Source organism: Scyliorhinus canicula, chromosome 20 (genome assembly GCF_902713615.1).
Source record: "Scyliorhinus canicula chromosome 20, sScyCan1.1, whole genome shotgun sequence".
Classification (NCBI taxonomy): Eukaryota; Metazoa; Chordata; class Chondrichthyes; order Carcharhiniformes; family Scyliorhinidae; genus Scyliorhinus; species Scyliorhinus canicula.
In genome coordinates this window covers 51,946,902-51,974,265 of record NC_052165.1, presented here as the reverse complement: position 1 = coordinate 51,974,265, position 27,364 = coordinate 51,946,902, and the positions used below count along the sequence as shown (strand labels likewise).

Here is a 27,364-nt window from a genome sequence, read left to right as displayed (position 1 = left end):
AAGATTCCCTTGCCCTGCTTCCTTCTTTCCTTCTTTCTGTCTTGTACCCAATTTTGTTATTTCCAATTAAGGTGCAATTTAGCATGGCCAATTTACCTACCCTGCACTCCTTTTGATTGTGGGGGTGAGACCCATGCAGATACTGGGAGAATGTGCAAACTCCACATGTACAGTGACCCGTGGCCGGGATCGTACCCGGGTCCTCAGTGCCGTGAGACAGCAGCGCTAGCCATCGTGCCGCCACACGCTTACTTTAAAATCAGAAATTTGTTGAATCCTGTCTTCTGCCTGCTCTTATCTGAGTTTGGAATTCACAACTCTCTTGGATTATTTAACTTTATTTCTGTTTAGGAGTGACCGGCTTAGGGATCAGGTTTTAGTGATGTGTTTTTTCAAAGTGCACTTCTGACTCTGAATTATTTAAAGATTTCTCGCGAGTTGCTGCAGCCTGGCATTTTAAAATATTTAGCTCACCCCTCCTGGGTCTGCTGTACTCTGGGATTAGAAACTGGACTTCCAAAGGAGATTAAGTTGAGTCTTCTGCTGTCGTAAGGAATTTTAAATTTCTGCCCCCAACTTCCAAATTTTTTTTTTGGGAGCTTTTCTTGGTTATTTTTCTTCTAAGCCTCTGCTTCTGGAGCTTCTTTTCAGGTCAGACTGCTTTACTGAATTCTTCTCTGTCTTCCAGCATTTTAGTTTTTCTCTGCATTTTCTGCAAGGTCTTGAGTTTTTCCACAAGCTGCCATCACGTTGTAGGGTGTTGGTTACAGGTCAGTAGCTCTGAAGAAGTCTTCTTTGCCGTATGTAAGTGAACTGTAAATATTTATTGACATTTAGAGCTATTTACAAATATACAGTAAAGAGTACAAGCTTGGAGCTGCCTCCATTTTTGCTGGCACACATGGCTCTGTCCAATACAACACTGGCCATGGTGTAGGTCATGTGCCTTCTTACATCACTGTGGGAATGCTACTTGTTATGGGTCTGGGTTTAGAGAATCCCAAAGTGTATCATGGAGTTCACCTGACCCACAACTTTTAATAGATTGTGGTATGGGGAGCAGACGGCTCACTCTACAAGTATGGTACAGCAGAAATGGACCAGTATTTTTTAAAACAAAACAATGTTTGTGAAAAGATCGAGGAATGAGAGGGCACAGATTTAAAGATTGTCTAAAGAATCAAATGCGGCGCAAGAAAAAGCTTTTTCATACAGCAAGTGGTTAAGGGATGGAATTCAATGCAAGAGTGAGCGTGTTATACGTAAATGCGCCCATTGTATGGAACAAGGTAAATGAGCTTAGAACATAGAACAGTACAGCACAGAACAGGCCCTTCGGCCCTCGATGTTGTGCCGAGCCATGATCACCCTACTCAAACCCACGTATCCACCCTATACCCGTAACCCAACAACCCCCCCCCCCCCCCATTAACCTTACTTTTTTTAGGACACTACGGGCAATTTAACATGGCCAATCCACCTAACCCGCTTGTTGAGTACATTGAAATTGGCCGGTACGATGTTGTGGGCGTCACAGAGACGTGGCTGCAAGGGGATCAGGGCTGGGATCTAAATATACAAGGTGTTCTATCGAAAGGACAGGCAGATGGGCAAAGGATGAAAATGAAAAAAATGAAAATCGCTTATTGTCACAAGTAGGCTTCAATGAAGTTACTGTGAAAAGCCCCTAGTCGCCACATTCCGGCGCCTGTCCGGGGAGGCTGGTACGGATGTGGGGTTGCATTGTTAGTAAGGAATGAAGTTAAATCGATAGCAAGGAACGTCATAGGATCAGATGGCATAGAATCTCTGTGGGTAGAGTTGAGGAATCGCAAAGGTAAATAGCCCTTATGGGAGTGATGTACAGGCCCCTAGCAGTAGTTAGAGTTTGGGGCAGAAAAATAAATCAGGAGATAGAAAAGGCATGTAAAAAAGGCAATACTACAATAATCATGAGGGACTTCAATATGCAGGTGGACTGGGAAAATCAGGTTGGTAGTGGATCCCAAAAAAAGGAATTTGTGGAATGTCTAAGGGATGTTTTTTTTTTGGAGCAGCTTGTGACAGAGCCTACTAGGGAACAGGCAATTCTGGATTTGGTGATGTGTATTGAGGCAGACCTGATTAGGGAACTTAAGGTGAAGGAACCCTTGGGAAGCAATGACCACAATATGATAGAATTTACCCTGCAGTTTGAGAGGGAGAAGCTGCAATCAGATGTAACGGTATTATAAATAAATAAGGGTAACTACAAAGACATGAGGGAGGAACTGGCCAGAGTTGTTTGGAAAAAGAGTGGAACAACATGGCAGGAGTTTTTGGGGGTTATTCAGGAGGCACAACAGAAATTCATCCCAAGGAGGAGGAAGCATGCTAAGGGAAGGACAAGGCATCCATGGCTGACAAGGGAAGTGAAGGACAGCAGAAAAGCAAAAGAAAAAGCATACAAAGTGGCGAGCGAGGATTAGTGGGAAGCCAGAGGATTGGGAAGCATTTTAAAGCGAGTAGAGGCCAACTGAAAAAGCAGTAAGGGGGGAGAAGACGGAATATGTGTGCAAGCTCGCTAATAATATAAAAGAAGATAAGAGTTTTTTTCAATATATAAAAGGTTAGAGAGGCAAAAATAGACATTGTACCACAGGAAAATGTGGCTGGAGAAGTAATAATAGGAAACAAAGAAATGGCAGTGGAACTGAATAGTTACTTAGCATCAGTCTTCACGGTGGAAGACACCAGTGGGATGCCAGAGCTCCAGGAGAACCAGGGGGCAGAGGTGAGTGCAGTGGCCATCACTAAAGAGAAGGTTCTGACTTCCAGTGGCGGCGATGCGCAGTTGAGCCACACATTCGGCGGCTCCCACGAATAACGGACTTTGGGGCTCTTTGCAGGGCCCCCAACGGAGCTGAGGCGGCGAATCCCAACGGGGGAAGAGCCCAGGAGTCGACCCCAACGGTCCCATGGTCCGGACCAGGAGTGGGGCAGCGAGAAAACCATCGGAAACAGCTAGGAAAAATCGGTGGCAGAAAAACAAAATGGCGGCCGGCGAAGGCTTCGAGGAGCTGAGGAAGTGGGTCCAGGAGCAGCAGACGATTCTGCTGCGCTGCTTCCAGGAGCTGAAGTTGGAGCTGCTGGAGTCCATCAAGGTAACCAACAGGGAACTGATAGAGACCCAGACAGCCCAGGGGGCTGCGATCCGGGAGCTGCAGCAGCAGGCCTCCGAAAGGGAGGACGAGGTCGTGGCCGTGGCGGGGAAGGTGGAGATGCACGAGGCGCTCCATAAAAGATGGCAGGAGCGGTTCGAGGAGCTGGACAACCGGTCGAGGAGGAAGAATTTGCGGATCCTGGGCCTCACGGAAGGGCTGGAGGGGTCGTGGCCTATGTGGTGATGATGCTAAACTCGCTGATGGGGGCTGGGTCCTTCCAGGGGCCCCTGGAGTTGGAGGGGGCCCACAGAATTCTGGCTAGGAGGCCCAAGCCGAACGAGCCGCCGCGGGCGGTGTTGGTGAGGTTCCACCGGTTCGTGGATCGTGAGTGTGTGCTCCGGTGGGCCAAGAAGGAGCGGAGCAGCAAATGGGAGAACACGGAGGTGCGGATCTTCCAGGACTGGAGTGCGAGACGGATGGCCGGGTTTAACCGGACGAAGGCGGTGCTACACAGACGGAGGGTGAAGTTTGGAATGTTGCAGCCGGCGCGTCTGTGGGTCACCTATAAGGACCGGCACCATTATTTTGAGTCCCCGGGGGAGGCATGGGCCTTTGTGCAAGCCGAGAAGCTGGACTCAAACTGAGGGTCCCCCTGATGGGGGATGCTGTATAATACTGTATTTGTATTTGCTTGGTTTAGTGTAAGATGTGGGGTGGCTTTAGGGTGGGTGGGGTGATGTCGTACGGTTTTTTCTATATGGGTTTTTAAGCAGGGGTCAGGTGGACGGGTTCGGGCAGAGGGGTAAACGGGGAGTTCGGGGAGCTTGTGGAGTGGCCCTGGAGGAGGCGGGGCCCGGCAGGGCGAAAGCGCGGGCTTTCTGCGGGGTTCCCGCGCTGTGAGAGGGTGGGGGCGTGTTTTCTTTTCCCGCGTAGGAGCGGGGGAGGGTGGACTGGTTGATGGGCACTATGGGGGAGGGGCAGTCCCACGTTGGGAGGAGCCGAAAGTAGGGTGGGTGTCGCCGGGGTCAGCAGAAGTTAGCTGGCTCACGGGAGTGCTGTAGAGGGGGGGGGTGCGGCTAGGAGGGGTCCTAGCCTGGGGGGGGGGGAGGGGAGGGGGGGGGGGGTACCGGGTTGCTGCTGAAACGGTCAGGAAGGAGCTGGAGGACGCAGGGGATGCTGGAGGGGGGGAGTTGCCGCCGTGGGAAACTGGCAGAGCGGGGGACGCTGGCCGGGGGTGGGCAAGGGATGGGGTATGGCTAATCGGCAGGGGAAGGGGGCAGGGAGCCCTCGGATCCAGCTGATAACTTGGAATGTGAGGGGGCTGAATGGGCCGGTCAAACGGGCCCGAGTATTTGCGCACCTGAAGGGACTGAAGGCGGATGTGGCCATGCTCCAGGAGACACATCTGAGAGTGGTGGACCAGGTCCGGCTGAGGAAGGGGTGGGTGGGCCAAGTGTTCCACTCAGGGCTGGATGACAAGAGTAAGGGGGTGGAGATCCTGGTGGGGAAGAAGGTGTCATTTGAGGCGTTGAAGGTGGTGGCTGACAGTGGCGGGAGGTACGTGATGGTGAGTGGCAAGCTGCAGGGGGAGCGGGTGGTGTTGGTGAATGTCTATGCCCCAAATTGGGACGATGCGGGGTTTATGCGGCGTATGTTGGGCCGCATTCCGGACCTGGAGGCTGATCATGGGGGGGGGGGGGGGGGGACTTTAACACTGTACTGGATCCCCCATTGGATCGATCCAAGTCCCGGACGGGTAGGAGGTCGGCGGCGGCTAAGGTGTTGAGGGGATTCATGGACCAGATGGGGGGGGTGGACCCCTGGAGGTTTGCGAGACCAAGGGCCAGGGAATACTCGTTTTTCTCCCATGTACATAAGGCCTACTCGAGGATTGATTTTTTTTGTCCTGGCAAGGGGGCTGGTGTCGAGGGTGAAGGATGTGGAATACTCCGCCATTGCCATTCGGATCATGCCCCGCACTGGATGGACCTCGGGCTGGGGGAAGAGAGGGACCAACGTCCGCTCTGGCGCATGGAGGTGGGGCTGTTGGCAGATGGGGAGGTGATCGGGAGGGTTCGGGGGTGTATCGAGAGGTACCTCGAGGCCAATGATAACGGGGAGGTTCGCGTAGGGACGGCCTGGGAGGCATTGAAGGCGGTGATGAGGGGGGAATTGATCTCCATCCGAAGCCATAGGGAGAGGGGGGAGCAGAGGGAGAGGGAGAGACTGATAGGGGAGATGGTGCAGGTGGATAGGAGATATGCGGAGGCCCCAGAGGAGGGATTGCTGGGGGAGAGGCATAGCCTTCAGGCCAGATTTGACCTACTGACGACCAGAAAGGCGGAAGCTCAGTGGAGGAAAGCACAGGGGGCGGTGTATGAATACGGGGAGTAGGCGAGCAGGATGTTGGCGCACCAGCTCCGGAAGTGAGACGCGGCCAGGGAGATTGGGGGAGTGATGGATAGAGCTGGGAAGGTGATGCGGAGGGGGGTAGATGTCAATGGGGTCTTCAGGGACTTCTATGGGGAATTGTACCGGTCTGAAGGGGGTGGAGGGGGGTGGAATGGGGCGCTTCTTGGACAAGCTGCGATTCCCGAGGCTGGAAGAGGAGCAGGTGGAGGGACTAGGGCCGCCGATCGAGCTGGAGGAGGTGGTCAAAGGGACAGGGAGCATGCAGTCGGGGAAGGCGCCGGGGCCGGACGGGTTTCCGGCGGAATTCTATAAAAAGTATTTGGACCTGTTGGGCCCCCTGTTGGTCCAGACCTTTAACGAGGCAAGGGAGGGGGGGGGGGCACTGCCCCCAACTATGTCACGGGCGCTGATTTCCTTGATCCTGAAGCGGGACAAGGACCCTCTGCAGTGTGGATCGCATAGGCCGATTTCGCTGCTGAACGCCGATGCAAAGCTGCTGGCAAAGATCCTGGCCACTAGAATAGAGGATTGTGTGCCTGGGGTCATTCATGAGGACCAGACAGGGTTTGTGAAGGGAAGGCAGCTGAACACAAACGTTCGAAGGCTCCTCAACGTCATTATGATGCCGGCTGTGGAAGGGGAGGCGGAGATAGTGGTGGCATTAGATGCGGAGAAGGCCTTCGATAGGGTTGAGTGGGAGTATTTATGGGAGGTGTTGGAGAGGTTTGGGTTTGGGGAGGGGTTTATCCAGTGGGTGAGGCTGCTCTACGAGGCCCCGATGGCGAGTGTAGCCACAAATAGGAGGAGGTCGGAGTACTTTCAGCTGTACCGGGGGACGAGGCAGGGGTGCCCCCTGTCCCCCTTGCTCTTCGCGTTGGCGATTGAGCCCCTGGCCATGGCATTGAGGGAGTCAGGGAACTGGAGGGGCCTGGTGCGGGGTGGGGAGGAGCATCGAGTGTCGCTGTACGCGGACCTGTTGCTGTATGTGGCGGACCCTGTGGAGGGGATGCCGGAGGTGATGAGGATTCTTAGGGAATTCGGGGGTTTCTCGGGGTATAAGTTGAACCTGGCAAGAGTGAGGTGTTTGTGGTGCATCCGGGGGATCAAGAGGAGGGGATTGGTAGGCTCCCATTGAAGCAGGCAGGGAAGAGCTTCAGGTACCATGGCGTCCAGGTGGCGGGGAGCTGGGGGGGCCCTGCACAAGCTCAACCTCACAAGGTTGGTGGAGCAGATGGAGGAGGAGTATAAGAGGTGGGGATATGTTACCGCTGTCACTGGTGGGGAGGGTGCAGTCCGTTAAGATGACGGTGCTCCCGAGGTTTTTGTTCCTGTTCCAGTGCCTCCCCATCCTTATCCCGAAGGCCTTTTTTAGGAGGGTCAACAGGAGTATCACGGGATTTGTGTGGGCGCATGGGACTCCGAGGGTTCGAAGAGTGTTCCTGGAACGAGGCAGGGATGGGGGGGGGCTGGCGTTGCCCAACCTCTGTGGGTACTATTGGGCTGCCAACGCAGCAATGGTGCGTAAGTGGGTAATGGGCGAGGAAGGGCAGCATGGAAGAGGATGGAGGCGCCGTCTTGTGTGGGCACGAGCTTGGAGGCGCTAGTAACGGCGCCGTTGCCGCTCCCTCCACAAGGCCGGTGGTGGCGGCTACCCTCAAAATTTGGGGGCAATGAAGACGGCACAGGGGAGAAATGGGGGGCTCGATGGAGGCCCCGATACGGGGGAACCATCGGTTTGTCCCAGGGAGCATATATGGCGGATTTCTGGGCTGGCACAGAGCAGGGGTTAGGAGGTTGAGGGACCTGTTTGTGGAGGGGAGGTTCGCGGGTGGTTGTTAATAGAGTTAAGATGTTTATATTTTGTATTTTGTAAAAATTTCAATACAAATTATTTTTTTTAAAAACTAAAGAGAAGGTTCTGGGGAAACTGAAAGGTCTGAAGGTGGATAAATCATCTGGACCAGATGTACTACAGCCTAGGATTCTAAAAGAGATAGCTCAAGAGATTGTGGTGGCATAGGTGGTGATCTTTCAGGAATCACTGGAGGCAGGAAGAGTCACAGAGGACTGGAAAGTGGCTAATGTAACACCGCTGTTTAAGAAGGGAGGGATGCAGAAGATGGGAAATTATAGGCCGGTTAGCCTGACTTTGGTCATTGGTCAGATTTTACAGTCCATTATTAAAGATGAAATCATGGAGTACTTGGAAGTGCATGATAAAAGCACACTGGGCTAAATCGCTGGCTTTTAAAGCAGACCAAGGCAGGCCAGCAGCACGGTTCAATTCCCGTACCAGCCTCCCCGAACAGGCGCCGGAATGTGGCGACTAGGGGCTTTTGAAACCTACTCGTGACAATAAGCGATTTTCATTTCATTTCATAAAATAGGACTGAGTCAGCATGGCTTCGTCAGGGGGACGTCATGTCTGACAAATCTGTTGGAGTGCTTTGAGGAAGTAAAAAGGAAGTTAGACAAAGGAGAACCAGTGGACGTGATTTATTTAGGATTCCAAAAGGCCTTTGGCAAGATGCCGCATAGGTGACTGTTAAATAAGTTTAAGAGCCCATGGATTTAATGGTAAGATCCTGGCATGGATAGAGGATTGGCTGACTTGCAGAAGGCAGAGAGGATAAAGTGGTCTTTTTCAGGAAGGCAGCCGGTGACTAGTGCCTCAGGGGTCTGTGCTGGGACCACAATTTTTCACAATATACATTAATGATCTGGAAGAAGGAACTGAAGGCACTGTTGATAAGTTATCCGATGATACAAAGATCTGTAGAGGGACAGATAGTACTGAGGAACCAAGCGTGCTGCAGAAGGACTTGGACAGACTAGGAGAGTAGGCAAAGAATGGCAGATGGAATACAATGTGGAAAAGTGTGAGGTTATGCACTTTGGAAGGAGAAATGGAGGCATAGACTATTTTCTAAATGGGCAAATGCTGAGAAAATAAGAAGCACAAAGGGACTTGGGAGTCCTTGTTCATGATTCTCTTAAGGTTAACGTGCAAGTTCAGTCGGGAGTTAGGATGGCAAATGCAATGTTAGCATTCATGTCAAATGGGCTAGAATACAAGACCAGGGATGTACTTCTGAGGCTGTATCAGGCACTGGTCAGACCCCATTTGGAGTATTTGTGATCAGTTTGGGTCCTGTATCTAAGGAAGGATATGCTGGCCTTGGAAAGGGTCCAGAGGAGGTTCACAAGAATGATCTCTGGAATAAAGAGCTTGTCGTATGAGGAATGGTTGAGGATTCTGGGTCTGTACTCGTTGGAGTTTAGAAGGATGAAGGGGGATCTTATTGAAACTTACAGGATTGCGAGGCCTGGGTAGGGTGGATGTGGAGAGGATGTTTCAACTTGTCGGAAAAACTAGAAGCAGAGGACATATTCTCAGACTAAAGGGATGATGCTTTAAAACAGAGATGAAGAGGACTTTCTTCAGCCAGAGGGTGGTGAATCTATCGAACTCTGCGGCAGAAGGCTGTGGTGGCCAAATCACTGAGTGTCTTTAAGACAGAGATGGATAGGTTCTTGATTACTAAGGGGGGCAGAGGTTATGGGGACAAGATAGGAGAATGAGAATGAGAAAATTATCATATGATTGAATGACGGAGCAAACTCGATGGGCTGAGTGCCCTAATTCTGCTCCTATGTCTTATAGTCACTGCCTGAGAGTGTGGTGGAGACAGGTTCCATTGAAGCATTCAGAAAGGAATTAGACAATTATAAAAGGAATTATATGCAGGGTTATGAGGAGAACGTGGGAGAATGGCACTAAGTGAATTGCTCATTTGGAGAGCCGTGCAGTAACCATTGAGCGAATGGCCTTCTTCTCTGCTGTAAAATTTCTGTGTTTCTCTGACAGCACTGCTGAGGCCTCAGAACTGCTGACCCTCTGATTGGGGGTGCAACAACAGGACCCCACACATAATTCCTTAATTGACAATGGACCAAGGCGCACCTGTGTTAAAATCCACAAGCATGCCGGCTGTCGGCAAGTACAAGCTTGAGACCCACTTTCTGTGGAATTTAATGGATATATTCAAGCCTGCGTGTAGTTCACAGATTTGAACATGCATAATAAATACATTTATTTCTGCAGCAAGGCTGAACATACCAATTTCTGCGACCAGCTGATGGCTGACTGACAGAGTTGGAAAAATCAATCCTTGTCCAAACTGGGCAATTACGTAACTGAGAGAACAGATAGAAAATCTGTTACTGTACTTCCAGACAGTGACTTAACCAGCTAATAGCATGAGCAGAAGACACTGGAAAAACTTAGCAGGTCCGGTAGCATCTGTAAGGAGAGAAAGCAGAGTTAATGTTTCGAGTCCTTTCGCTCTTCATCAGAAGGTAAAAGCAGACTTGGATGATTTAATATGTCATTCCAGTACAAACACTTTCCTCCCCATGGGGAAAGCTTTGGACTTAAAGAAACACAAGGGAGGTTTGAATGAATTAAATGAGGTCCCCGGTTCAATTCGCGGCTGGGGTCATTGTCTGTAAGGAGTCTGCACGTTCTCCCTGTGTCTGCGTGAGTTTCCTCCAGGTGCTCCAGTTTCCTCCCACAAGTCCCAAAAGACGTGCTGTTAGGTAATTTGGAAATTCTGAATTCTCCCTCTGTGTACCCGAACAGGCACCGGAATATGGTGAGCTTTTCACAGTAACCTCGTTGCAGTGTTAATGTAAGCCTACTTGTGACAATAAAGATTATTACAATAAAGATTATTACAGTGAGGCTCTCATGTATCATGGTGATCTGTTGTGCAGAACACAACCTAGGACTGTAGAGGGGAGAGGCTTTTAACAGTGGGGACATTACTAATCGTGATGCCTCCTCCGAGATGAGAATGTGGAAGAGCCCACTGACGAGGCGATGCAAGGTGAGGAACTCCTTGGATCACAGGCAAGGCAAAGTCAGGTTTATGTAAGGGAGGCTCGGGATGTCTGTCCTGTGATCCTTCTGCTCTTTCAGAAAGATTCCATTGAAGGTTTAACTTTAATCAGCCCTGATGTCACTTCCTTCATTTTGGCACTCTATATCTCAATGCCCAGGTGCATAGCACACAGTGGAGAAGCTGAAACCACACAGCTTAGTCCAGCGCCTTCAGCTCCTTGAGGGAGGGAAGGTGTTGATGCAATCAGACAGGACATCACAATTTAGAATGAGAAACAGGAAGACTGAGTGAAAGGTTTATTAAGGCTCACACCAAAATTGAAACTCAACTTCTAAATCACCATAATCCCCAATTGCAGCTAGGTGGTCTTCTTAATTCTCTATATGTGCTCCTGATAGGTGTCAACCCTTTGCTGGTGGCCGAGAGGGAGGCAGGATAATGATGTTGTCAACCAGCTGCTTGGGATGTCCATAGCGGCTGTCCTTTGGCTGCCAAGACCTGGAGCATCCCGGCATGCTTAGAGGCACATCTCCAATATAGGACCCTCACTGCAGTTTTTTGAGGCATCGGAACCACTGGCAGAGAGACTATGGAGCTACAGTTCATTCCCTGGAGTTCCCTGAGGAGTGTCCAGAGGTATCCAGTCCATGAACCACTCGTTAGCGAGACAATTGATCTCTCAGAAAAAGAGGCAGAAGGGGTTCCATGATAGGTCTTCCAAAAGGCTTCAACCTCTGCAGCCAGAAGATATGTTGAGAGTAGAAGACTGCAACGGCAATGGATGGTCTAAACAAACAAAGGTACTGTGACCAGCAGGTCCAAACTCCTATCTGCCCCAGCGCTCGGGGATGGGGAGCCACGGGATTGGAGGGGGGGACTTGACCGGGGAGGGGACTGGATGCAATCGGCGGATGAAGGTGTTGTTTGAGACGTAATAGAAGAGCTTTGCTCGAAGTACGGCAACCATTTGTAATGCAACCACCAGAGCAAAATTTCAACATTCCTATAACATCTCAAGAAAACAGGCTGCTTTGTCCTGGATGGTGTTGAGCTTCTTGAGAATTGTTAGAGCTGCACTCATCCAGGCAACAGGCTTTCGGGGTCAGGAGATGAGTTACTGCCGTAGGATTCCGAGCCTTCGACCTGCCCTGTTAGTCACCGTATTGATATGGCTATTCCAGTTCAGTTTCTGATCAATGGTAACCCCCAGAATGCTGATAGTGGGGGATTCAGCGATGGTAATGCCGTTGAATGTCATGGGGCGGTAGTAAGATCCTCTCTTGTGGGAGATGGTCATTGCCTGGCACTTGTGTGCTGCACTTTGGGCAGCACGGTAGCATAGTGGTTAGCACAATTGCTTCACAGCTCCAGGGTCCCAAGTTCGATTCCTGGCTTGGATCACTGTCTGTGTGGAGTCTGCACGTTCTCCCCGTGTGTGCGTGGGGTTCCTCTGGGTGCACCAGTTTCCTCCCACAGTCCAAAGATGTGCAGGCTAGGTGGATTGGCCATGCTAAATTGCCCTTAGTGTCCAAAATTTCCCTTAGTGTTGAGTGGGGTTACTGGGTTATGGGGATAGGGTGGATGTGTGGGCTTGGAGAGGGTGCTCTTTCCAAGAACCGGTGCAGACTCGATGGGCCGAATGGCCTCCTTCTGCACTGCAGATTCTGTGAATGTAACTTGCCATTTGTCAGCCCAAGCCTGCATATTGTCCAGGTCTTGCTGTATTTAGACATATATTCATGTCATAGAATTTACAGCGCAGAAGGAGACCACTCGGCCCATCGACTCTACACCGGCCCCTAAAAGGGCACATTATCTAAGCCCACACCTCATCGCTATCTCCATAACCCAGCAACACCACCTAACTTTTGGACACTACGGGGCAATTTAGCGTGACCAATCCACCTAACGCGCACATCTCTGGACTGTGGGAGGAAACCGGAGCACCCGGAGGAAACCCACGCAGACACGGGGGGAACATGCAGACTCTGCACAGACAGTGACCCAAGCCGGGAATCGAACTCGGGACCCTGGCGCTGTGTAGCAACTGTGCTAACCGCTGTGCTACCGTGCCAGCCATGGACATGGACTGCTTCATTATCTGAAGAGTCGCGAATGGTGTTGAACATTGTGCAGTTATCCGAAAATATCCCCACTTCTGAATTTATGGTGGAAGGGAGATCATTGATGAACCTGCTAAAGATGGTTGGGCCTCGGACATTACCCTGAGGAGCTCCTGCAGTGATGTCCTGAAGCTTAAATGATTGACCTCCAACCACCACAGCCATCTTCCTTTGTGCCAAGTATGACTCCCAACCAGCGGAGAGTTTCCCCCCTGATTCCCATTGACTCCAGTTCAGCTACGACTCCTTGATGCCATACTCGGTCAAAGGCTGCCTTGATGTCAAAGGCAGTTACTCTCACCTCAAAATGCGCTGGCGATGCCTTCACCACTCTGGTGGTGCACTCCAGTACACACACACACACACCCACCCACCCCCCCCCCCCCCCCCCCCCTCCACCCCACCCCAGAGGATTACCGACTTTGTGGTGAACTGCTGTGGCCTCACAACCTGGCACAGCAGCGGGGCGATATGCTGGAGGTGGAGGACGAGGGACATGAGGCTTCATCTTAGGAAGAGGGTGAGGGGGAGCCAGACCAGTTGGGGCTGGAGGACCTGTGCGTGCAGCTGGAGAATGGAGGATAGTTGCCAAAAGATTGCTGTCTTTCTGCTAATTGCGTGCTCACACCCATCACCTGCATGTAGTATGCCTCGGGGAGGGCCATGGTCTCGGACCATTGTGCCCAGGGGGGTGCAGCGATTGGGTGAGAACACAGGGCAACAGAGGACTCCTCCAATTGACTATGGACCCGCTGGAATACTGCTGACATTCCCTCTGGAATCTCAGGGCCCCACCCTAGCTCCTGTATCAGCTCCGGGATAACCTTGTCCAGAGCCCCTCATCTGACTGGGGCCCAGCTGGGTCCTGGGATTCAGCGGACCTCCAACTGCTGTCTCCCTTGGATGTACCTGCCACCACCCAATGTGCATCAGCAACTGTGTGGTGCTCACCAGAATGTCCCCAGAAGTCTGTCCACTAATATCGCCCACCAAAGGTGTGTGTCACTGCTTTGGTGGAGGGTGGCGGTGACAGCTTGATGCCTCAAACGGTGGCATTCCTGGACCTCTCCTCCAGGGGGTTCTCTTGGAAGGTGGGGGGCTACCCCGGATGGGCCGGCATCACCCGATGAAGGTCCTGAGAGAGAATGGATTTGTGGTCATAGAGAGAGGAGGATCATTATGTCTGACATGAACAACTCACATGCAACAGGTCATCTCGGTGTGGTGGTGATGGGGGGAGTACCAGCCGCCGGCCCGTTGTGGGGGGCGGAGAAGGTGTCTGGGGGTGGCACACAGGACCAGTTCCAGGGGGCCAATGCAAACTCACCCATGCGTCCCGGTAGAGGTCGTTGAGCTTCTTATGACACTGATCTGTGATCTTCCTCGTAATGCTCCCGAGCTGATGGCCTTTGCCACTGCCTCCTTGATGAATTGGCTGACCTATGGCTGACCATCCTCTCCCACCCCCCCCCCCCCCCCCCCCAACCCCCTCCCACCCCCACACATCCCGGCAAAACAGAGTGTCCCGTCTCAACTCTACCGCACGCAACAGTCCGGCCTCGCCTGCATCTCCGAAATGTGGGGCTGGTCTGTGTGGCGTCATGGCTGCATGCTGCCTGGGGTTTGCTGTAAGGGAGCGGTTATGTGTTCATTCGTGGGGAGCTGCCGGGTGTGCTCCAGGCGAATCAGACGGCGGGACAGCTGGTTTGTGTCATTTGCAGACTTCTTGACTCTGTCCCGACATTTAAATCAAAATCATCACAAATATGACACAAAGGGCAGGGGACCTATACTAAGACCTGCACAACCCCACTGGAAAGATCCTTCCAGTTGCAAAACCACCCGTTATTAATTACCCTTTGTTTCCTGCCACTGAACAAATTTTGTCTCCAGCTCACTACATTCCCTTGGATCACATAGTCTTTTTTTTAAATCAATCTGTCATGTGCAACTTGTCAAATGAATTTAGGAATGTCTTTAAATACCTTGATCTTATTTTTGCTGTTTCGGGAAGAAGCAGCAACTTCAGGCTTTCCCACAGCTGTACCTCCTCACAGATGGAGAAAACAATTAATAAATCAAGTTACTCAAGGCTGCTCATGTGTGCCTCCGAGTTAACTGGGCTCAGAAGCAGCCTGAACACAGAATGAATGTCTGCCCTCTTATTTAGTGCAGGAGGCAGTAGAAAAGAGTGTAACTAAAATCCTGAGGGAAAAATGAAAAATACTAATGTATCTTGGGAAGGAAGATATCAATTATGCAAATGTATAACTATATTTATTTTCTATTAATAGAGGCCAATATATTTTCTACAAAGACGGGGATGTAAATCAGCCAATGATAAGTGAACGGAAATGGGACAATAGTGAATTCAACTTTGATGATGTCCCCTCTGCTATGATGGCCCTTTTTACTGTCTCAACCTTTGAAGGATGGCCACAGTAAGTACAAGAGTGTCAATTTGTGTTACAATATTCAAGATCTAGCAACAGTTTACCCCAAGTATTTAACCTTTATAGCATCTGCGGGAGAAATGGCAACCATGAATTATAAACATCAAAATAAATGGCACGGGATTCTCCGTTAGCCGACGCCAAAATCGGGAAAGACGATTGGGCGGAGAATCGTTTCCAATGCCAAAATCACGGCAGGCGCCGATTTGAAGCCAAATCAAAATTCTCTAGCACCTCGACAGCAGCGTCAATGCATTCCAAAACACACATACAGTAAACACAGTTTGCATATTATTAGCGGGTCTGACCCCGTATTCTCCAGGGCCTCCGCGATTCTCCTCCTCCGATGTGCCGAGTTTCCGGCGGCGTGGTTCACTTGTGCTTTTACAAATCAAGAAACCAGCGTTGTGGCTCAAGAAGGAGAGAGGAGGTAGGACCCGGAGAGGAGTGACTGCAGGCTGCCGGCCCGTACACTGGCTGGGGTGGTGGGGGGGGGTGGGGGGGGGGGGGGGGGGGGCAGGGGGGTTCAAGCCGAGTGGCCAGGGTGACCCCCCACATGACTGGGGCAGTGTCCAAGCATGGATCGCCTCTACCGCGGCCTGCAAGGCAGCCACCTTGCTGCACACCTCACTAACCACCCACCCTGGCCCTGGTTTTGCAGAGTGACACCGACTATATGGGCGCCCCCAACCCCGCATCCCACCCACCCTGCCACACCCAACCCGGCCGCCAACCACCGACAGCCCTCCCAGGGCAAAACCCACGGTAGCCCTATGGAGGCACGGTGCCTATCTTTGGCAGGGGCAGTGACAGCGAATGGTAACCCTGGAACCAAGGATGGGTGCCAGGGCCGGAGGCCACCACGGTGCCGGCCACTGGCAGGGCAGGGATGGAGGGACGGGAGAGACATGCGTGTGCGGAATCCGCAGTGCCAACTAGGGCCATATGTATCCCATTGGATCTGGTTGGACACGGGGGTTTGCATCATGCTAACCTGTCAAGTTTTTCACCCCCTTCAAAAAATGGATATTGGAATTCAACCAGCAATGGTGGCCTTTCTGCAAGTCGTCGCAGCCCTGGGGGATGCCCTGCAGCTGTACAAACTGGAGTTTCTCGAGGAGGAGGAAGCTGCAGCAACAGAGCATGCAGCAGTGGGACAGGAGGCAGCTGCCCAGCATGAAGAGCCAGCCGCCCAACAGGCCAAGAAGGAGGAGGTGCCAAGGAGGCGCCATATGAGGACTCGTGTGTACCGGCGCCGTCTGTCATTCGAGGACCCGCCAGACTGGGCATGCCATCGAAGACTCCGGCTGAACAGAGAAACAGTGACACATCTACCAGATGATGGCACACCGCAGGGGTATGGGGGAGGACATCCGCTCCCGGTGGCCATCAAGGTGATGGTTACTCCTCTCCGTATCCTACCTCCTCTCTCTCTATACACATGGGGTCCTTTGGGCAGCATGGTGGCGCAGTGGGTTAGCCCTGCTGCCTCACGGCGCCGAGGTCGCAGGTTCGATCCCGGCTCTGGGTCACTGTCTGTGTGGAGTTTGCACATTCTCCCTGTGTTTGCGTGGGTTTTGCCCCCACAACCCAAAGATGTGCCGGGTAGGTGGATTGGCCACGTTAAATTGCCCCTTAAAAATGAATTGGGTACTCTAAATTTATAATGGGCAGCACGGTAGCACAAGTGGATAGCACTGTGGCTTCACAGCACCAGGGTCCCAGGTTCGATTCCACGCTGGGTCACTGTGCGGAGTCTGCACGTTCTTCCCATGTGTGCGTGGGTTTCCTCCAGGTGCTCCGGTTTCCTCCCACAGTCCAAAGACGTGCAGGTTAGGTGGATTGGCCATGATAAATTGCCCTGAGTGACCAAAAATGGTTAGGAGGGGTTACTGGGTTATGGGGATAGGGTGAAAGTGAGGGCTTAAGTGGGTTGGTGCAGACTTGATGAGCCAGATAGCCTCCTTCTGGACTGTATGTTCTCTGTTCTTCCAGGTGCCAACTGGGACCTGCCTGGGATCTTACAGACCTCGGTGCATCCACGTAGTCAGGGCGGCCCGATATGCGTCGATACATTCACTTCGATGTGGACCAAGCCCACCGGGTTGCCCGGGCAACAGGATTCGCCGCAATCAACGGGGTGCCCCAGAGCACTTGCAGATGACAGGCCACTATGCACAAACCGAAAAGGGTACCACTCAATTAATGTGCATCTCATTTGTGGCTATCAGCTACCCGAGCAGTGTGCACAACTCATCCTGGCACACTCAACGATTCCTGACATGTTCGAAATGCCCCCCCCCCCATGCCCCCCAAGACTGGGCAGGCTGGATCCGAGGCGACAGGGGTTATCTACTGCGGTTGTGGCTGATAAAGGCTATCCGGAGGCCACAGACCGACGCAGAGACCCGCTACAATGACGGCCATACAGCAACCAGGGGTGTGATCGTGCGATGCTCCGGCCTCCTGAAGATGCGGTTCAGGTGCCCGGTCCGCTCTGGAGGTGCCCTCCAGTCTGATGCTGTGAGGGTCGCCCGCATCAGCGTCTAGTTTAGCACAGGGCTAAATAGCTGGCTTTTAAAGCAGACCCAGGCAGGCCAGCAGTACGGTTCACTTGGAGTAGGAGGAGGAGGAACGCCAGGCCTTATCCGACGAGGAGGATGCGGGGTAGGGTGGGGGTGGGCAGGACATTGGGCCTAGGGAAGCACCAGGGTCAACGCACACGGCATGCTCTGATCATCTCCAGGTTTACCAACTAAGTGGGGTTGGGGGGGAGAGGAGGCATGGAGGGGGAGGATTGACCAGGGGGACGGACACCGCATCCCAACCCCACAGTCCCTCCTTACCACCACCCCCCGGCATTCCATCACATGGTCCCAGCGTATCCCTGGGGTTGCGATAGTGGGGACGGGCAGGGCGATAGTGAGCCTGGGCCACTCACAAGGTTCACCCATTCCTCCCCCTCCCCCAACATCCACCCATTCCCCCACCCCGGCCAGCCTAGACCAACCCACCCCTCACACCCATTAGACAGAGCACAGGGTGGCAGGTTAAACAGGTGTTTAATGTGAACGAATATATACAGATTGGTCCCCTAGACCCTATAACTACACCCGTGCTAACTTAATTGGTACGGGATTCTCCGAGCCCCCGCCGGGTCGGAGAATCGCCGGGGGGCGGCTTGAATCCTGCCCCGACGGCGGCTGCCGAATGCTCCGGCGCTGGGGTTTTGGCGGGGGAGCAAATCGCGCCGCGCCGGTCGCCGGTCGCTAGCAGATTCCCCCGCCAATTCTCCGGCCCGCAATGGGCCGAGCGGCCACCCATTTTCAGCTGGTCCCGCCAGCGTAAATCAAACCAAGTCTGTACTGGCGGGACCTGGCTCTACAGGCAGCCTGCAGATTTCTCGGGGCGGCGCGAGGAGATCTGGTCCCGGGGGGTGCCCCCACGGTGGCCTGGCCCACCGATCCGCGGGCGGGCCTGTGCCGTGGGGGCACTCTTTCCCTCCGCGCGGCTGCTGTCAACCTCCACCATGGCCGGCGCAAAGAAGAACCCCCCTGCGCATGCGCTGGGATGACGCCAGCACACGCTGGCGCTCCCGCGCATGCGCCAACTTTCGGCAGCTGGCAGAGGCCCTTCAGCGCCGGTTGGCGCGGCACCAAGCCCTTCTGCGCCGGCTTGCACGGCGCCAACCCCACCGGCACCAACCTAGCCTCTGAACGTGTGGAGGATTCCGCATCTTACGGGCGGCCCGACGCCGGAGTGGTTCATGCCACTCCTTGGCGCCGGTACAGCCCGCCCCGCCGAGTAGGGAAGAATCCCGCCTCTGGTGTCTAACTTTCTGACCATACGGGCCCTAACGCTACTCTACGTCTAGTTGGAACCCAAGAGGGGAGAGCAGGAGTGGAGGAGGCCTGTTGTGATTCCTGACCTGCAACCAGGGTCCACATTGGCGGGCATCTACTGGGGCTGCTGCCCCGTTTTGCCCACTGCCACCAGATGCACCGGGAGTGGGGGGAGGGGTCCGAGATGCTGCGCTGTTACAGCACTTCATCTGCGGGAGTCATTGGCACACACCCAATCACCTCCTCCTCCCTCAGGGTGCCCCTTGGCCCCCGGGCTATTCCATAGGATGGGAGTGCGAGGAGAGCTATCCCCTGAGGTGCCCTAGCCACCGGCACTGCCAGGCTGGAGGCTCGGTCTGGGCTCGAGCATGGTCTGCAAGCTTGTGGAGTACAGGGAGTGGACCATCCCCATCTGGGAGTGCCTCAAGCTGCAACTATGCCACCACCTTCTGGGTCTGTGCCACATCAGCCAGTGACTACGCCATCTCCTTCTGGCATTAAACTATCTCCCTCTGTATCTGCGCCACCTTGGCCAGTGCCTGGACAATGCTGCCAACTTTTCCAGCCACTGTGACTGGGCCAGGCTCAGGACCGCCACTGCGATTTCCAGGTGGCTCTGGGACATGGTCATCTGTGAGGTGGAAACCCTGTCCTCGGCCTCAGCCTCAACCTGCACAGTATGTCCCAGGCCTTGGATATGCTGATCCATAGCCCCCCCCCCCCCCCTCCCCCCTCCCACAATGCCTCCACCGTGTATTCCACGCATGCGATGTGGGCCTGAGTGGCACACATTGTCGACACCACCACCTGCAGCTGCACCCAGTTCCAGCTGCACCTGCAGGTACTGGATGCCAGCCGACAACCCCTCATGTAGTCCCTGGTTTTGTGACTGCCTCACCGCTATGCATGGGACTGTTTGTTCCAGAAGCTCGTCTGGACAGTGGCTAGTCCTTAGGGACAGCCTGCCCTCCGACCATCCGCCCCCTTGGGTGTTCCTACCTCCACCTGCTGTACCAGCTGTGTGGTGCGCACCAGAGAGTGTCCCAGGAGCCCCTTCTCTAAAGTGCACAACCAAGATGAGTGTCGAACGGCGGCAGCTGGCAGCTTACATCCTGGGCCGGGGTACAGGGTCATCCTCCGCTCATCTGCCACGCCCAAGAGGGTCTCCAGCTCGGCATCTGTAAACCTCGGGGCTGCTCTCTTCGCTGCCATCTTGTTGGCTGGTATGGTATGTTTGGGGAATGAAGTGTGTGTATGCAGCTGCAGCTTGTCAGCCTCATGAGTGTGAATCGCAAATCTGGCACCGTTTCTCATCCATGTGATGCCAATGCCGGTCCTTTAATAGTAGCGGAATCGGTCCAGGTGTGGCACCAGTGCTTCTGTCAGGAATATCCACAAATTCTACATTGGCGTCAACACTTAGTCTCAGAAACAAAGTATCACGCCCATGATGTACAACAAGCTGATTAGCAAAATGCATATTCACCAGAAATTTCACCTACATTGAACCTTTAATTTATAAAACATCCCAAGGCGCTTCAGAAGTACGACAAATGAAAAATCAATCTTTGTCATACAGTTGTGAGTAAATATAGGCAGCACAATGGCACAGTGGTTAGCACTGCTGCCTCACAGCACCAGGGATCCTGGTTCAATTCCAGCCTTGAGTGACTGTGTAGAGTTTGCACTTTCTCCCCATGATTGCGTGGGTTTCCTCCGGATGCTCCCACAGTCCAAAGGTGTGCAGGTTAGGTGGACTGGCCATCCTAAATTGCCCCTTAATGTCCAGATATGTGCAGGTTTGTGGGTTTACAGGGATGGGGCAGGGGAGTGGACCTGGGTGGGGTGCTCTTTTAGAAGGTCTGTGCAGACTCGTTGGGCTGGATGGCCTCCTTCTGCACTGTGAATCCTAGTATAAGACTGAGCAATTAATTTTAACCTAATCTGGGTGGCAGGCAACTGGCAGTGTCAGATTAGGGGTCCTTTATGCATTCTTCGAATTTTCTTTTTTATTGATAAATGCAAGGAATATGCTGTAGATCCTCTCATGAAAGAAACTCAAAGTAACCCAGTGGTAACTTGATACCACAAAAAAGGTAGTCGGTCGTCAAATACATTGCTTAAAAGAAGGAACTTGTTCATATAAATAAGTAACAAAGTTTGCCAATAACAGTAACTCAGCAGAACAGTAATAGCTCTGAAAACAGGAGCACTAGTGAATCAGGTCTTGCTTACAGATCCTCTTTTGCAGACTGAAAAAACACGCCAAAGCCTGGACATGCTCAAACCCTCAACAGACGCCAGAGAAATAATTACATGGGAGAAAGGCTTAAACGAACACTCTGGGCGGCATTCTGCCACCTGAAAGCAGAGTTTAACGACGGCGTCATCGGACCACGAAGTGTAGCGATCCTCTGCCCTACAGGGGTCTAGCACGGCACAGGAGCGACCCACGCCGCTCCAGCTGCCGATACCGGCGTCAAATGGGCGCTGCGGGTCTGCGCATGCACGCTGCGACCAGCACGCATACTCACTGCGACTGGCGTGAATGCGCCCATGCACGGTCGCCTCCTTCTCCGCGCCGGCCCCGACGCAACGGAACAAATGAGGCCCCCACCACGAGAGGCCGGCCCACCGATCAGTAGATCCCGATCGTGGGCCAGGCCACGGTGGAGGGCCCCCCCCCCCGGGTTGAACTCCCCCTCCACCCCCCACCAGGCCGCCCCAGACAGAATGGATGCCAAGGTCCCGCCGGGTAAGACCAGATGTGAACAGCGCCGGTGGGACTCTGGCTTTTTTGGGCGGCCACTCGGCCCATCCCGGGCAGAGAATCGCCGGGGGGGCCGCGACTGGCACCGCGCCGGGGCCAATGGCGCCGATTCTCCACTCACCGGAGAATCGGCAGACCGGCGTCGGGGCGGCGACGCGCTATTCGTGCCCGACCTGCCGATTCTCCGACCCGGCATGGGCTGAGAGAATCCCGAAAGCAACACTCTGTAAGGGACCACAACTGTAATATGGATAAACCTCTTTAATCATTTTAAGTTACTGGGCCAGAATTCTCCGTTTTGGGAAAAATTCTCCGCCGTTGGGATTCTCTGGGTGGGATTCTCCCGCAATTGGTGGCCTGTACCGGCACCAAGAGCGGCGTGAACCACTCCGTGTCGGGCCACCCTGAAGTTGCGGAATTCTTTGCATTTCCGGGGGCTAGGCTAGCGCTGGAGGGGTTGGCGCTGCGCTAACCGGCGCCAAAGGGCCGCCGCCGGCCGGCGCAGGTTGGCACATGCGCAGGGCTGCCTGCGTGTTCTGGCGCATGCGCAGAACCGCCCGCGTGTTTCCTGCACATGTGCTGGGGGTTTCTTCTCCGCGCCGGCCGTGTCGGAGCCTTCCAGAGGCCGGCGAAGAGGGAAAGAGTGCCCCCACATCACAGGCCCGCCCGCTAATCGGTGGGCCCCGATCGCGGGCCAGGACACCGTGGGGGCCCACCCCGGGGGCCAGATCCCCCCGCGCCTCCCTGAGGACCCCGCTAGCCGCCCTCCAAGCCAGGTCCTGCCGGGATGGACCATGTCTATTGAACGCTGACGGGACTGGCCGAAAACGGGTGGTCGCTCAGCCCATCGGGGCCTGGAGAATTGCTGGGGGGGGCGTCCAGCGTGATCCCCACTCCCGCCTGAAAACCGGCACCGGAGAATTTTGCAGCCGACATCGGAGTGGCAGGGTGGGATTCACGCCGCCCGGCGGGGGGTCGGATAATCCCACCCTCTGTTTTTCCGGCAGCCCGGGGATTTGCCGACGGCAGGGGCTGCCCCACAATGGGAAACCTCATTGATCAGCCACCAAAACGGAAAATCCCGATGGCAAACCCGCCCTATGTTCTTCCGCCGCAGCTGAATTGCACCTAATTTGTCCTCTTGCTGCCAGCGCAAATCTAGAAGCAAGATATTTTCTTTGCAGGGATTCCCCAGTAAATCCTGCTCATGGGTCACCATTTGGAGCGGGCGACCCAATGGTGAGGTCCAGCAGCTGGACCCCGCCTCCATGCCCGCAATGCAATTCAGCCCACCACCTCCCTTGGGATTTTCTGGATCACCCCCCCCTCCCAGTACATGGGTGGCCCTACCTCCCCCCCTTTCCACTGACACTAAGATGTCATCTGCGGAGGGGGTTGGGGTGGAAAAGGTTGGGGGGAGATTCTCTGCCGCCAGTCGTGGAGTTCCCGATGCAACAAACAATCTCGTGTTGGGGGAAAAACGGGAGTAGCATCAATGCTTCGGTCCATCCGCTGGCGGTGACATTGAGGTTTTTGCCCTGCCCTAGCAGGAGGATGCAAATGAACCCATTTTCATCCTATTAATGGATGCACACAGGATTCTCTACACCTCTGAGATGCCCCAACCCTCTCGGCCAGGATTCACGAGGGTATAGATTGGTGCAGGTATTTGCCAGCATGACCCTGATGCGGTGCACCTCGTATTGTTTATTAATTAATTATTTTTTTTAAAAAATATTTTATTGAGGCATTTGTATATTTACACATCAAACACAATCACAAAACAAAACAAGTCAACAGGGCTGCAAATGCCCGAATCAACTAAATACCTAACACCCCTTCCCACTCCCCAGCTCCGCTACTTCCCCATTTTATACACCCCCCCCAGATTGCTGACATCTTAACTATTCTTGAAGAAGTCGATGAACAGCTGCCATCTCTGGACAAACCCATCCACAGACCCTCTAAAGGAGAACTTTATCTTTTCCAGCCTGAGAAACTCTGCCAGGTCACTCACCCACACCCCAGGTTTCGGGGCCCCCCCCCCCGAGTCCTTCCATTCTAATAATGATAATAATAATATCCGTCTCCAGGCTACCAGGGAGGCAAAGGTCAAAACATCGGCCTCTCTTGCTCCCTGGATTCCTGGGTCTTCTGACACTCCAAAGATCACCACTTCCGGACCTTCACCTTCAGGACCTCCAACCTAACATCGGTAAACCCCTGCCAGAATCCCCCAAGCTTCGGACAAGCCCAAAACACACGGACATGATTTGCCAACCCACCCGCGCAACGCCCACACCTATCTTCCACCCCTTCAAAAAACGTGCTCATCCTGGCCACCATCATGTGTGTCCTGTGGATCACCTTAAACTGAATAAGGCTGAGCCCAATGCACGATGAGGATGCATTCACCGTCCTCAAAGCCTCCTCCCACAGCCCAGCCTCCCACGCCCTCCCAACTCTTCCTCTCACTTGTGCTTCACTACCCCTATCGTGGGTCTCTCCCAATCCATCAGCTGCTTGTAAATTTCTGACCCTTCCCTACTCCTGTTCTTGACACCACCTTGTCTTGCAGCCCCTGGGGCGGCAGGTGAGGAAAGGACGATACCTGCTTCCGAACAAAATACCTCACCCGTAAGTAACGGAACCCATTGGGAGCGGGAAATCTGCTCCCAACGAAAAGATCCCCAAGCTGCTCATCCCCTCCTGTTGCGACTCCCAAAACCCCCCATCCAGACCCCCGGGACAAACCGGTGATTCGCACAGATTGGTGCCCAAACCGAGGCCCCCTGCAGCCTCAGGTGCTTCCGCCACTGCCCCACACCCTCAGGGCCGCCACCACCACTGGACTAGTGGAGTACCTGGTCAGCAAGAATGGCAAAGGCAGAGTCAACAATGCCCAAAAACCTGTGTCTTTACAAGAGGCTGCCTCCATCCGCTCCCACACTGAACCCTCCCTCACTACCCACTTCCTCAACATGGCTATATTCACTGGCCAATAGTAATTCATTAAATTCGGAAGAGATAACCCGCCTCACCCTCGACCCTTCTCCAGCAGCACCTTCTTCATCGTGGGGCTTTACCCGCTCAAACAAACCCCCAAATCAGCACATTCACCCTTCTGAAAAAAGCATTAGGAATAAAGATCAGGATATTCTAAAACACAAACAAGAACCTTGGGAGTACCGTCATCTTTACCAACTGCACCTGCCCCGCCAGCGACATCGGGAACTCATCCCACCTCCTAAAATCCCGCTTCATCTTTTCCACCAACTGAGCCAAATTCAGCTTGTGCAGCTGCTCCCATCCCCGTGCCAACTGGATACCCAGATATCAGAAGTCCTCCCCCCCCCCCCCCCCCCCCCCCCCCCATTGCCAATGGCTCTATAGCCAAGGCAAAGAGCAATGGGGAGATTGGACATTCCTGTCTCGTCCCTGGTGCAGCCTATAAAATATTCTATACAATTCATCCGGTTCATTCGCACACTCGCTACTGGTGCCCGGTACAGCAGCCGGACCCAATCAACAAACCCCTGCCCAAATCCAAACCACCCCAGCATCTCCCACAACTACTCCACCTGGTCGAAGGCCTTCTCCGCATTCATGGCGATCACCACCTCCACACTTCGTCCCCCCAGGGGCATCATTATAACATTCCATAGTCGCTTGATGTTGGCCGACAAGTGCCTCCCCCTAACAAACCCCGTTTGGTCCTCCTGTATCACCCCATGCACACAGTCCTCAATCCTTGAGGCCAAGATCTTGGAAAGTAACTTTGCTTCCACATTTAACAGTGAAATTGGCCAGTAGGACCCACGTTGTAACATACCCTTGTCCCTCTTTAAACTTAAGAAAATCGAGGCCTGCAATAGCATCAGGGGGGAACACACCCCTGCTCCCTCACCTCATTAAATACCCTTACCAGTAGGGGCCCCAGGTTCCCCCAAAAATGGATTGTAAATTTCCACTGAAAACCCGTCCGGGGTACCTTCCCCGACTGCATCGCCCCCATACAGTGCACCACCTCCACCAGCCCAATGGGGACTCCCAGTCCCTCCACCAGGTCCTCCTCCACCCTCGGGAACTCCAACCCCTCCAAAAAATGTCTTATTCCCTCCACTCCAGCTAAGGGTTGCGACTCATACTGATTCTTATAAAAATTCCCAAACACCCCATTCATGCCCACGGGGCCAAGACTACCTTCTCTACCCTATCCTTCACCTTTCCGATCTCCCTCGTTGCCTCCTGCTTCTTCAATTGACGTGCCAACATCCTACTTAACTTTTCATAGACCACCCCTTTAACTCTCCTCAACTGCCCCACTGCCTTATCCGTGGATATCAGCTAAAACTCCATCTGTAGTTTCTGCCGCTCCCTCAGCAACCCTGCCTTGGGGCCTCCGAATACCTCCTATCCACCGACAAAATCTCATCCACTAACATCGCCATCTCCGCCTGCTCTGTCTTATCCCTGTGTGCCCGTATCAAAATAAACTCCCCCCTTATTACTGCCTTCAATGCCGCACACAGTATGGTGGCCGAAACCTCACCGGTGTCATTCAGCTCCACATATCCCCAAATGGCAGTCCTCACCCGCTCACAAACCACTTCATCTGCCAACAGCTCCACATCCACCCTCCACTTCGGGCGCTGGCCCCCTCCCTGATTCACCGTCAAGTCCACTCAATGCGGCTCGAGTTGTTTATAAACATCTAGCTATGATTGACAGCTCCTGACAACATCAAAAACAGTTAAGTGCTTTCTGCTGAGAAAAAGAGAAAGTGAAAGCATTTAACTCCTAGATGTTTAGAAACATTGCATTTAGGTTCAAAAGCAGAGCATTTGAGATGCATTCAAGTGTGAAGATAAATGAAATGAAACAATCCAGGCATCCGACTGTCTGGAAGCTATTACCCTGCCAAATGCAGCCTACGCAAAGGTATTTTTCTTTGAAACGCTATAGATGCCTTACAGATCAAAGGATCTGAGGGGGGTTAAAGCCTTGTAATGTGTTTTGACTTGATATGTCTCTCATATGGGGATCTCTGATGGGGCCGTCTCTGATATGTGGGTGGGTATGTGATATGATGGGTCGCTTCTGGGTGCCACACCTAGCACCAGCGCAAACCAGAAGTCATTCAGCTCTGATGGGAGAACATAGGACTGGATTCTCCAATTCTGCGGCTATGCCGGCACGATCCGTCTGATCATACAATCAAAAAGTCGGCGGCACCCCTGCACTGATGCTCCGCCCGGCAGGGGACTAGCAGCCTCTCCACGTAAAGCTCCCACTTTACCTGCCGATACAGACACAGAATGGCCAGGTCCGTGGCCGCACATGCGCATGGCGACAGCCGACGGCCGCCGGCCCATACAACGTGGCGCCGGCCGCAAGTGGACCTGGCCTGCCAAAGACTGCCCCCCTGTAACCTCCCCCCACCCCCGCATTACCCCTCCACCAGTGCCCTCATCCCCCACCGAAGCCCCCTGCCAGCAGAACGGTCCCCCCCTCCCCCGACTGTGGCGGCACTGGCTATAGTCCACACCCGCCAAGTGAGGTCCCTGAAAAGTGAGAGGACACACGCCCCAAGCCGTCGGGGACTCGGCCCATTGGGGGCGGAGCATCGGGTGAGGCCCTCAGGAGACGGTCCCGACAGCGTACAATTAGTACGCCGTTTTTGAGGGTGAGGAGCATCAGAAAACGGCACCACCCGA

The 27,364-nt window shown here is 53.6% G+C and overlaps 1 protein-coding gene across 4 annotated transcripts in view; it reads left to right on the top strand.

Moving 5' to 3' along the window:
- The window catches only part of cacna1c (calcium channel, voltage-dependent, L type, alpha 1C subunit), a 1,225,933-nt gene that overhangs the window by 845,925 nt on the left and 352,644 nt on the right, over positions 1-27,364 (top strand). For all 4 annotated transcript variants that reach the window (XM_038780480.1, XM_038780479.1, XM_038780478.1 and 1 more), the window contains one exon: positions 14,877-15,023. In XM_038780480.1, the coding sequence (XP_038636408.1) occupies positions 14,877-15,023 (147 nt within the window). The remainder of the gene's footprint in view (positions 1-14,876; positions 15,024-27,364) is intronic.